Source organism: Cynocephalus volans, chromosome 3 (assembly GCF_027409185.1).
Source record: "Cynocephalus volans isolate mCynVol1 chromosome 3, mCynVol1.pri, whole genome shotgun sequence".
Classification (NCBI taxonomy): domain Eukaryota; kingdom Metazoa; phylum Chordata; class Mammalia; order Dermoptera; family Cynocephalidae; genus Cynocephalus; species Cynocephalus volans.
Window position 1 is genome coordinate 135,791,689 of NC_084462.1, and position 12,457 is coordinate 135,804,145.

The window sequence follows — 12,457 nt, forward strand, 5'->3', positions numbered from 1 at the left end:
TATTAAAAGAAACATCCCAAAGTATTTTTAAGCATTTTCTAAATTAATACAGTTAAAAAAAAGAGAAGCTACCTCTGAAATGTGAATTGAGAGTGCAAGTAATAATAAAGTTCACAAACATCAGTCTTACTCTTTGTCATATACTGCATATTCTCCCACTAGCTTACATTTTGTAAAATTCTTATCACTGGAAACAATCTTATGGGCTCCTAACATAAGAGGATTTCTGTTCCTCCCATTTTTAACCAAAAAGTGAAGCTTCCAAATTCATCATTCACCAATCCAATATTTATTGAGTACTTAATGTATGTCATGCACCATGCTATGTGCACTGGTAGAAGTATAGTATAAAAGTTCACAGTTTGGAGATATAACCATTAATACCTATAAACAGAGCTATGAGAAATTCAAATCCAAGACAAGTTAATTTTTTATTGTAATTTCCCAGTAAAAAGTATGTCACAATCAAACAGGAACCCGCCTGACAATACTGTGTAGGAACAAATCTGATACAGATAAAATAATGAGCAATAGTTCAACATCCATGAAGAAAGGACCAGCGTGGCCACAGTTCAGGAGTTTTAGAGGAAGACACCTCTAAAAGTAGATTTCCCCAGAGGTTCTACAGTATCATCACCTAAACACTCAATACCCAAGCTCAGCAATAACGTGTTAAAGAATAAAATCTTAGGAGAAACTATGATAGTTGAAAATAATTCCTATAATATTCGAAGTTCACATTATTTTGAGCAGCATTTTAAAAGGAAACAAACCTATTTTCTGACAAAATATTGTCACAAGAACATCAAGAACCACATCTTAATGAGAAGTTAATGAGATTTCACTGTTTCTTTTTGGATAATCTTTCTTTCTGCATCATTTGATGATTTTTAGGAGTCCACAATGAGTACGTAAAGAAGAATAGCCTTTCTTTGCAACCGCCACTTTTGGAAAATATCCCCACCAACTGCCACAGCATGAACTTGCACGAACTTACTTTTTATTTCTTAACTGCAAAATGAAACTTCCTGCATGTATGTATGTAGGGAAAAAACAACTAACATTTGTAGAGCACTGAGTAAAATGCACAACATATTTTCACATGTGTTACCTTATTTGATCTTCATAATAATCTCATGAGGCTGCAATTATAACACATAAAGATGAGGAAAACTAGCATCAGAAAAGATAAATTGCTCAGATCACACAATGGAAGATAAGGAATGGCAACTCAAACACTCAGTAAATCCTGGCTTTTTCATATATTGCACGACCTTCCAAGACACATGTTACGATTATAGTACTCAGTCTATGTACCTCCCACTTGCCTCAGATAGGTTAGATATATGGTATTCTCAATCAACAAATAAAGATTAGTTGTTACTTTACTTTTCTAAATATTACACTTCTTAATCTCATCTAGGAGCTGGGAAGTAAATTTTCTTCACGTAGTTAACAAACCACTCTGTTGCTTTGCGTTGCTTTGCCCCCCCCGGATTTGTCACCCCACTTCCCCTGGGTGACGGAGATGCAAAGGATTACTCAAAGCCCATCTCTACTGAGCAATGAGAGGCCCTGAAGTGGTTAATCTCCTGGAACCCTCAAGAGAGAGGCATTTCTTCCTTGAGAAATTAACACTGAATTGGGGTTCTCTTCCTGCATTGATTTTCCAGACTAGGAAGTTACAGGAAGAGACAAAGGTGGGATTATAGTTTAACAGTATAGGCTGGTCACTTTCAGTGAAACAAGCCAGATGACATTCCAGTAGACAAGTAAGTGGTCCTATCAACAACAGTTTGATCTTAGCAAATATTCCTTCCTATAGCAATTTCTCAGTATCTTTACACAACAACCAGTAACTAGTCTGTCTTTGAGCCAGCAACCTGCTGTGCCACAATCTTTATCTTGCAACAGAGACTTATACCCTGAGGGAAATTTCCAGTCCTCCACAAGGTCAATATTTGAAACCGCAAGGCTTTGGAAAACCAGGCCCTGTGAAGTACATATGCTTTATAGTATATTCCACACCACTCAATACTACCAATTTTGACTATATACTTAGAAAACAGACAAGAATTTTTGGACCATAAATCTAAACTCTCATTTTTAATTTGAACTTCATTTATTTTACAAATAGTTAATACTTTTATATGGTTCAAAACACAAAAGGTGCCAAAAAAGTTGAAGAGTAAAGAGTCAACCTATAACGTCTTCCTCCCCACCCCCAGCTTCCTCATATCATTCCTGTCAACCAATATTTTCAGTTTTTGTGAAGCTTTGACATATTTATGCCATATACATATATACTACATACATTTATATGCCTCTGTTATAAGGCAATCTTCCTTGTACCTCTCAGTGCTCCTACACAGCTCAAGTTTCCTAAAGATGAAATTTGGCATGAAACAAAAATGGAGAATGTCTCCTCTTCATATTTAAGCTTGTCACCTTTTCTCTAGGAGCCATCTGCTCCCATTCAAAGGATGATAAAACCTGTCTTATCTTCCCCAGAGCCAAATACTTATACTTAGGGGTACAGACCTTTCTATTCTGCTCTTACATTATAGAGAAAAAGATAAGCATTCCTTCTTCAGAGGAAAAGAGTAAGTGTGCCAGCTCCCATATAAGCTCAGAGATTCATAATTTTGAATTTGTTCTCCTTCTTCAAATCCCACTTTATGTACAGGTGTAAACATCTGACTCTCACCTTGTCACTCTGTAGAGAATTGGATGTGAAGAACTGGCATTACCAATGTTACTCTGGCTGCTGTTATTGCTGTGAGGTCTGATCTCTAATTTAGAAGCCTGATGTGTGTGTCTGTGTGTGTAGATCATCTATATCTGTATCTGTCTATAAATATATATATATATATAAGATAACAACTCAGACACTTTAGAGTTTTGGACTTTAACACCCCCTTTCCTACATAAATGGCACTATGCTATACCCTAACCACTTGCTTTATTCACTTAATATGTCCTGGAAAATCAATGTACGAAACTTTTTTTAATTTTGGCAGCTGGCCAGTACAGGTATCAAACCGTAGACCTTGGTGTTATAAGCACCACAATCTGACCAATTGAGCTCACTGGACAGCCTGAATGTGAGCAACTTTTTTTTTTTTTAAGTTTTATTGAATCAAAATTGATTATACATATTTTGGGGGCTCAACATTGACATATGTTGAACAAATCAATATTACAAGCATATATATTGTTACAAACCATGCTTATTCTTTGTGCCTCTTGTCCAATCTCACCCTATCCCTCTCTCCCTCCCCCCTCCCCCCTCTAATTACCCTAGATTTCTTCTCTCCTTTTGAAATAATAATGGTTACACTGTTGACTTGTTGCCTAGATGTTCTGTCCAATACTGAGAGGTGTAATCAGGTCCCTCAATATTATCATAGAGCAGATGCTTCTTCTGTCACTCTGGAATGGGCTTTGTGGAGAGAGACATCCTCTTCTTTATCTCTGCTGGTGACGCTCCTTGTGTCAATGCACTCCAGTGGTTCATGGACCATCTGCATGGTGGTTGTGGCATCTAGCCACTTTTGTGGCAGCCATGGTTATTGTGTAGGTTGTGGTGGGCGACCCACACAGAGGTGATGTTTTTGGCTTCCTCCTTGGCGCTGGCAGTGTGCCTGGTTGTGTGTGGGGGTCCGGTTCCTGGCTCCATCCTTTTGGTCCCCGGATGGGACCCGAGGTGCTGGCACGGTGTTCCTAGTTGTGGGAGGGGGGTCCAGTCCCCGGCTCCAAGCCTCAAGTCCCTGGGTGGGCCCCAAGGTGCTGGCGTAGTGTGCCTGGTTGAGGGGAGAGGGGTCCGGTGTCCAGCTCCATACCTCGGGTCCCTGGGTGGGCCTGAGGCACTGGCACAGTATGCCTGGTTAAGGGGCGGGGGGACCAGTCCCCAAGCTCCATCCCTCAGGTCCCCGGGCAGACCCTGAGGTGCTAGAGTGGTGTGCCTGGTTGTGGGAGGGGGGTCCAGTCCCCAGATCCATGCCTTGGGTCCCCTGGTGGCCCCCAAGGCACTACTGGTGTGTCTCGTTGTGGGAGGGGACTCTGGTCCCTGGTTCCATGCCTCACGTCCCTGGGCAGACCCAAGGTGCTGGCAGTGTGTCTGAGGTGGAACTAATTTTTTGTGTCCTTTGCTTATTTCTAAAGTGGGGGAACTTCCTGTTGGGACTAGTACCTGAGCTGTGTGGTTGAGCTAAATTGTTGCTTTGCTGCTGCTTCCCTAGGGAAGGCTTTTTGCACAGCACAGCTTATAATGGTTGACTTTATAGATACTTCTGGCTCTCCAGAGACTTGGTGCACCTGGGTTATGTAGTAACTCTGATCTGGGCCTGAGTCTTTTCATCAAACTGCCCCCCATGCAATTCTATATTCTTGGCCAGTCTACTCTGAGTGGTCCTACACTGATTGGGGTGCAGTTCAGCTGTACTGGCTGTGACTTATTATTCTCCTGGTAGGCCCATCTCTCCCACTGCCTGTGCTCCAAACACTTCCCGTGAGATGGGCTGTGCACCAGTCCTTTGTGATGACTCACCGGCCTGTGAGTGGCTCCATTTTTTCAGTTGTTGTGGCTCCTCACTCCTATGTGGGTCCACAGGAGCCCTATTAGTGGTCTCGCTAGCCTGGGGGCCACCAAGGCCCTCTTCTCCCCTGCCACCTATGAGCAACTCCATCTGAAGGGCACAGCTGTGGCTTTTGCTGGCTCCTGCTCCATGTGCTCAGCAGTTCCAGCCTTAAAGCAGCCGCAGCACAAAATGGTCAGAGCAGTTTTTTTCTTTCTCTTATTGTGGCTTCTCCCACCTTCATGCACTCCGTAGGTCTCTCCTCCTCTTTCCCTGAGCTCCAGTGGCTCCAGCTTGGCTGTTGTTGCTTTTTTATATAGTTGTATATTGGTCGATTTCTGGGAGAGAGTTATGCTGGGGACCGTCTATTCTGCCATCTTGACCAGAACCAAGGGAAACTTTTAATAAACCAACAAGTCATTGTATTTTTAATCAATGATGTTTTAGCAATATTTTTAATATCCTACCAAAAAAAAACTACATAATTGGTCATAATGGTCCAAAATATAAAATTTTTAAATAATCAGTATAAAGGTTACTGTAAGTTTATACTTGTTATGCTACTCTCTGATTTTACTAACTTAATTTTTTCTCTAATTTCATTTTTCTATCCTCTGAAATAAATTATCTAAATCCTTGATCTTCTCTGGCGATGAAGCAAAGTTCAAGTATAATTGTGGATCACTGGTGTATTAGTCCATTTATGTTGCTTATAACAAAATACACGGAACTGGGTAATTTATAAGAAAATGAAATTTATTGCTTACAGTTTCTGAGGCTGGGAAGTCCAAAGTCCATCTGGTGGTGGTGACAGTGACCCAGGGGTCTCACATTGCAAGATGGTGGAAGCAGAGAGAGAGAGAGAGACAGACTCTCTTCTTTAAAGCCCTCAGAAGCACGCCCCTGACTGCCATTTTTAATCCATTCACTATGGCGTGGTCCTACAATCCAATCACCTCTTCAAGGATCCACCTTTCAATTACCATAATAGGATCTCCCACCCTCTTAACAGTTACAGTGGGGGCTAAGTCTCTAACACATAAAACTTGGGGGACACAATTCAAGCTCCAGTGAGTTTTTCAGGGATGTAATTCAATCTACCACAACTAGACTCAATCAAAAACTTCTACATAAGGAACAAATTCAAATGCTTTGGGAAATAAAATAACAGCATGGGTTACATTTTTAAAAAGCAAGCCAAATAAAGCAACACAAATATTCTCAAATGTAAGTTTTCAGTTCATGAACAAGTGTTTTCAGGACAGTCCAAACACTGCCTGCAAATATTTCTTTTCCTTGATTATCAGGCCAAGTAGTAGATTTGGGTAAAAAATAACTGACAAGTTAGTTGCAATTAATATATTTTAATATGTGTGTCAATCAATTTTTTTGTAAATAGAGGAAATGCCAGTAAATTTTGGCTTGCCTAATAAAATGCAAACTTAGAAGAATTTATATATGACTATACACATCATATATATGATATATACATGTAGCTCTTATGTATATACCTAATAGCAGATGAGTGTCTTAAAAAAATGACTTCGGAATATAAACCAAAAAATAAAGAAATAATTATTTAGCTCTGGATAATGTAATTATGAAGAATTACTGAGGGGGGTTTCACAGTTTTATATATTTCTCATGCATTCTACAATAAGGATATTATTACTGCAACCTATTACAAAGTTAATATTAATCTAGTAATAGATCACAGTAAAAATATCTTTATTTTTAAGTGAAGAGTCATTTCTCATTATTATTAATAATATCCTTATTACTAAGTGAAATGTCATTTCTCTTATTATTAAGTTCTCTTATTAATAATAAGTATATTTTTACTGTGATCTATTACTAGATTAATGTCATTTCCTTTAATAAGTGTAACACGTGAAAACAAGCTGAAAAACTAGTTTGTTTTTTAAGTAATAAAAATTCCATAAGGTCAAAGGGCACAAAATTAGGCACAGAAATCAATATTGTTCATATACATGTATATATTAAACATAGGTATATATTATATCTCAAACAATATCAATATATTATATATTATCTATGTATATAGTACATAAAAATATATCAGTGTATGTCTCTGTGTGTCTGTGTGTTAGAAGATAAGGGAAGATAATGGAAGAAAAGTACCCATTTACAACAGAAACAAAAGAGATAAAATACCCAGTAATAAGTTTAAGTGTAAAGGCAAAGAAAGCATTAAAACACAACTAAAGTTAAGAGAATAAGAAGACAAGCCACGGACTGGAAGAAAATATTTGCAAAATACACATCTGATAAAGGACTGTTATCCAAAATACACAAAGAACTCTTAAAACTTGACAATAATAAAACAACTCAATTAAAAAATGAGCCAAAGTCCTTGACGCCTCACCAAAGAAGATGTACAGGTAGCAAGTAAGTATACAAAAAGATGTTCCGCATCCTATGTCACCAGGAAAATGTAAATTAAAGTAACAATGAGAAACCACTACACACTTATTACAACAGCCAAAATATGGAACATTGACAACACCAAATGCTGGTGAGGATGTAGAGCAAGAGGAACTCCCATTTGTTGCCAGTGGAAACGCAAAATGGTATAGCCACTTTGGAAGACAGTTTGGCAGTTTCTTAAAAAGCTAAATATACATAACATGATCAAGATATCTCACCCCTAGGGATTTACCCAAATGAATTGAAAACTTACATCCACAAAAAAACCCTACACATGAATGTTTGTAGCAGCTTTATTCACAACTGCCAACACTTGGAAGCAACCAAGATGTCCTTCATGGCACATGGATAAACAAACTCTGGTACATCTATACAATGGAATATTATCCAGTGATAAAAAGAAATGGGTTATCAAACCATGAGAAGACATAGAGAACCTTAAATACATATTACTAAGTAAAAGAAGCCAACCTGAAAAGTCTAGAGGCTGTATCATTCCAACTGTATGACATTCTGGAAAAGGCAAAACTACAGAGACAGTAAAAAGATCAGTGATTTGGGAGGAAAGGAGGGAAGGATGAATAGATGAAACACAGGAGATTTTTAAAGCAGTGAAATTATTCTGTATGATACAGAATATCATACAGCAGTGGAAATGTGTCATTAGATATTTGTCAAAATTTATAGAATGCACAACATGAAGAGTGAACTCCAATATAAACTATGCATTTTAGTTAATAATAATGTGTCAATATTAGTTCATCAATTATAACAACTATACCACACTAATGCAAAATGTTAATAAAAGGGAAGACCATGTACAGATGAGAAAAGAGACATATGGGAATTCTCTCTACTATCTGCTCAATTTTCTGTAAATTTTACAATATTCTGTAAGTTTAAAAATGCTCTAATAAACAAATCAATTATCAACTGAAATCAGTGAACTCCTTTATAACAATGGCATAAGGGAGACCATAGTAAAACTTAAAATCCAGAAGTCAAAAAGAAAAGATAAATTTGATCACATAATTTTTAAAACTACAGAATAGGGAAATTCAAAAGATAAATAACAAACTTAGGGGAAAAATCTGCACATTGTGTTTCCTTTATATGAGGAGAGTGCCTAGAAACCAAGAATAAAGTTTAAAACACAATAGAAAAATGGGAAAAAGATATCAAGCAACAATTCAATTACATTTCTATGAAGAGCATGCAACTACAAAAAAGTACCAGAGAGAGAAAGAATATGCTCGCCAGGCTCTGGGCATTTCAAACTGATGGTTTTCTCGCACAAAAATAGGATGATAGATTGAAAGGCATTTTTCTCCCGCAGGGCAATTTGCAAGGTACAGATATGATATGGCATACTATTTGGTACAGTTCTTTAACTTAGTTCTTCAGCACTGGATTTGGTGTCAAACTTGGATTCACACTTTATGGAAAGACAATGTCAAACTTGGATTCACACTTTATGGAAAGACAATCTTAGTACCCTCCTATCCCTCAAAGAATCTTCTTTCTCTGTTTCTTCACCCTCATTTCTGGGGCGATGATAGTCATCAGGTGTCCATTGGAAAAACAGCATGACTAGTGAGCTTTCTGAGAACAAATATCATATCTATTACTTGGACTTTTTGCTAAGCTTCATATGATCTCTACCATCAATATGGCCACCCCTCCTTGGTCCCAGGGAAGGGATTCCAAGGCAGCCCAATAGCTCTTTGGAAAAAGGCCATCTTTCACTCATTATAATTGGCTTCCTAGTCTACAGGCCTCAGGGCTCATGGTTGTCAGGAATTTCTAAGACTTTATGTTAATATACTATTAAGACTGGAACATTTGGAAGTGTCCATTTGCAAAATGATAACCACAACTTTTCACTGATAAGTTTTAAATTTCCTGTAATTTAACTTTCCCCAATTTTTGTGAGAATTAGGAAAAGGAAGAGGGGAGCCAATCAGAAAAGAAGATCGTCAATGTCAGCAAGCATCTTTGTGGACAACAGGCTTACAATGTTAAACTGGAAAAGCCCATGTAAACTCCTGTCCTTAACAAATCATTATTTTCTAGTTCTGTCACCAAAGAGAATCCCAGACTTCGTTCACAGGTAGATTACAGGAATGGACCACAGACACACCTAAATCCCAGGCCTACAGATTGCATGCCAGGGAACTTAAACTTAGATTCTCTCTCTCTCTCAGTAAACACTCAAGTATGTGCTAGAACCATAAGAACTCTGTCTGTACTTACTGTGCAGGCACAGAGCTATAAATTCCAGGAAAAAAATCAGGCTGGGTTATGAAGGAAGCCTCGTTCTTTAAAAATCCCAGTGAGAATAGCAAAGATGAGCTTCTTACCTGGTGCTACAGTATGAACGTTTACGTCCCCCCGAAATTCATATGTTGAAATTCTACTCCCCAAAGTGACAGTATTAGGAAGTGGGGCCTTTAGGAGATGAGTAGGTCATGAGGGCAGAGCTCTTGTGAATGAGGTTAGTGCCCTTTTGTAAGAGACCCCAGAGAGCTCGCCCTTTCCACCACACAAGGAGACAGAGCAAAGATGACCATCTATAAACCAGGGGCTCTCACCTGACACCAAATCTACAGACACCTTAACTTTGAACTTCCCAGCCTCCAGGACTGTGAGAAATAAACTTCTATTATTTATAAGCCACCCTGTCTATGGTATTTTGTTATAGCAGCCCCAACAGACTAAGACATCTGGTGAAATCCTCACTCCACCAGTAGAATCAAAAGAAATTGTGTGACCATGTGGTCTTGTTGAGTCATCTACTTTTATACAAAGTATCTACATGTATCCTTTACCATTAAATAAATTTTAGATCCTCAATGTGAGAAGATAGTCCAACAACTTGTGTGAAATTGGTGCCTATAAATGTAATGTTAAAACCCTAAAATATTTTAATGGATTGTGGTTGTATAAAATGAAATCAATAAATATGTAACAATAAATAAGTGAATGGGTAACTCCTATACTTACAAGAGAACATGAGCAACGATGGCATTCACATCAAACAAGGCATCAGTAGGGAATTCTCTGAGCAATATGTTGCCCCTATAAAAAGTTTAAAAACACATTACAGAAATATTTCCCTAGAATCCAAGTTACCTAATATATCTGCTTAATACAGTAGGTTATAAGTTCTTTGATGTTAGAACTTGATGTTAATATAGGTTATAAGTTCTTTGATAATGTGTCTTAACCATGCATCCCGTGTATATACCAGAGTGCTGGCTCATAATACACTCTCAAATATCTACTGAATATACACCTAATAAATATGTTGACTTTGAAAGCTTAGGCGCCGTCCCTGGAAAAAGACTGGAAAAAAACATAAGTCCAAATAAGGCTTCCTACCAACCTCTCCAACATACACACACAGATTCCCCAAATCGAGCTGGGAAGGAGATGAATAGGAGAGAGAGAAAGAAGTGTCCTCCACAGTAGATCCCCGAGGAAACAGGATCTTTCCCCACTTCCTAAGCCAAATCCCAAGGGTTTAAGAAAAGGATTTAAGAATCCTCAGATAGATTAGCAGACCCAAGTGCAGAAGAATCTGTAACCTGGACATTGGCAGATCCCTCAAAAATAAAATACATTTATTTCACACCTGAATATGGACCTGACATTTCTACTCAGAATACTACATTTGCTAAATGCTTACTTACCAGGCATTTGTAGTAGGACTTTACATAAGAATCTCTCTTAATATTCAAAACAACCCTATGAGGTAGGTATCATTCCCCTCATTTTATAAATTAAAAAGCTAAAGTGCAGAGAGGTTCGGTAACAAATCCATTACTTGGACTTTCTGCTAAGCTTCATATGATCCCCACTACATACAACTTTATTCTGGCTTACTGACACTTTATATACTTGAATATTCTGGGAGCATAGCTTTAAATTTGTCCATCACACTCAAAAAAATAGTTTACCTGAATAAATATGCTTTCATCAAATCCTTTTCTTTTCCACAGTATCTTGATGTATCTTCTTTGACACAATTAACCTTTAAAAGATTACATTTAAGGCATAGAGTATATATCAAAAGGTCATGTTTCTTGGTTAAGAAAACAAGAAGGAAAATTAAGCATTATAGCTAGTTTCCAGGTCAAAATTTTTTTACTTTTTTTCTAATTTGTATGCTATATTTGTTCATTTATTCAAGTGTGTAGACATAACCCAGAGAAAAGAACTATATCTTCACCTAATAGTATATTTAATTAAACATAACAGTTTACATTTAATTCTATCTTTTGGAACAAGTAGGAGGTAGAAAAGGAAGGACACAGTGAATGCAAAATAGAAAAGCATGAGCAAAAGCCAGGAAACATGAAAGTGAATGGAAAGTTGGAACCATGAAAGCATCTTAGCAGCTGGAACACAGGTATGGCAGATAATCCATCCTCCCTTTTTATTAACAGAACTTTGCTAAAAGCAAGTGTCCTCACTAAAAGAATTTTCCAGCCTTCCCAACAGGTAGGGATGACCAAATGGTATTAGGAGAAGTCACTAAGTCATCTGGTAAAATCCTCACTCCTAGGACTGAAATTCCTAGAAGGCTCTTAAAAGGGGGCTGACTTATACTACTGCTCTTCTCAGTTCTCACCAAAAATAGACAAGATAGCTAAAGTACCAGCAGCAATCATGGACCATAATGCATCTTTACAGAGGAAACCTCTTGCTAAGGATGGTGCAATAGAAATAACGAACCTGAGTCCCTGATGATGTTAGAGCAGCCATACCGGCCCTGGACAGCTTATAATCCGAACCCTATGTGAAAAAAATACTAGGACAATCCTGGCAGCAACATAAAGTTAAAACAGAATGCAAAAGAGCACAAAGATAAGGAGGTAGGTTAAAAGAGTATCACATTAGAATAGGTCAAGGTTGCCTGGGAACTGAAGTAAAGCTGAAAAGGACAGAGGAGATTCAAGAGACTTTTCACAAACACAATAAGTAAAACTAAGGAGAAGACTGAGTGTGTACATACAGCATGGGATAGAAGGGGAGAGGAAAGAGAAAAAGAGAATCAAGGGGTTTCTAGATGGGACAAATGAGTAGCCACCAACATAACTTCCAAAGGCTGGAAGAAGAACAGTTATTTTATTTTGAATTTGGCAAGGTTTTTGTTTATTTTAAGATGGGGTTTTTTTGCTGTTCATTTTAAGTTTAATAGAGTTTGAGGAAGCAGAATAACAATTAGGAAAGCTACATTTGTTTAAAAACCTACAAAAGGGGAACTGACACTTAGAAAAGAATCAGGAATAGAGAATTAGAATTAAAAGTCAACGGAAAGCCATAACAAAAAAGTGAGTTTTAGTGTATGTAATTAAAAACAATTTTTTTTTTAAAGTCAGAGCACAGGGATGGTTGACACTATGACAATTGATCTGTCCATTCATTCA

General features: G+C 37.7%; 1 protein-coding gene across 3 annotated transcripts in view; it reads right to left on the bottom strand.

The window, feature by feature from the left end:
* TXNDC16 (thioredoxin domain containing 16) overlaps nt 1-12,457 on the bottom strand; it is a 97,308-nt gene that overhangs the window by 72,745 nt on the left and 12,106 nt on the right. For 2 of the 3 annotated variants that reach the window (XM_063090171.1, XM_063090170.1), the window contains exons 4-5: nt 10,985-11,058; nt 10,029-10,103 (exon numbers count right to left, since the gene is read on the bottom strand). The exons of the other annotated variant lie outside the window; for it this stretch is intronic. In XM_063090171.1, coding sequence (XP_062946241.1) covers nt 10,029-10,103; nt 10,985-11,058 — 149 coding nt within the window. The remainder of the gene's footprint in view (nt 1-10,028; nt 10,104-10,984; nt 11,059-12,457) is intronic. 3 annotated transcript variants of the gene reach the window in all.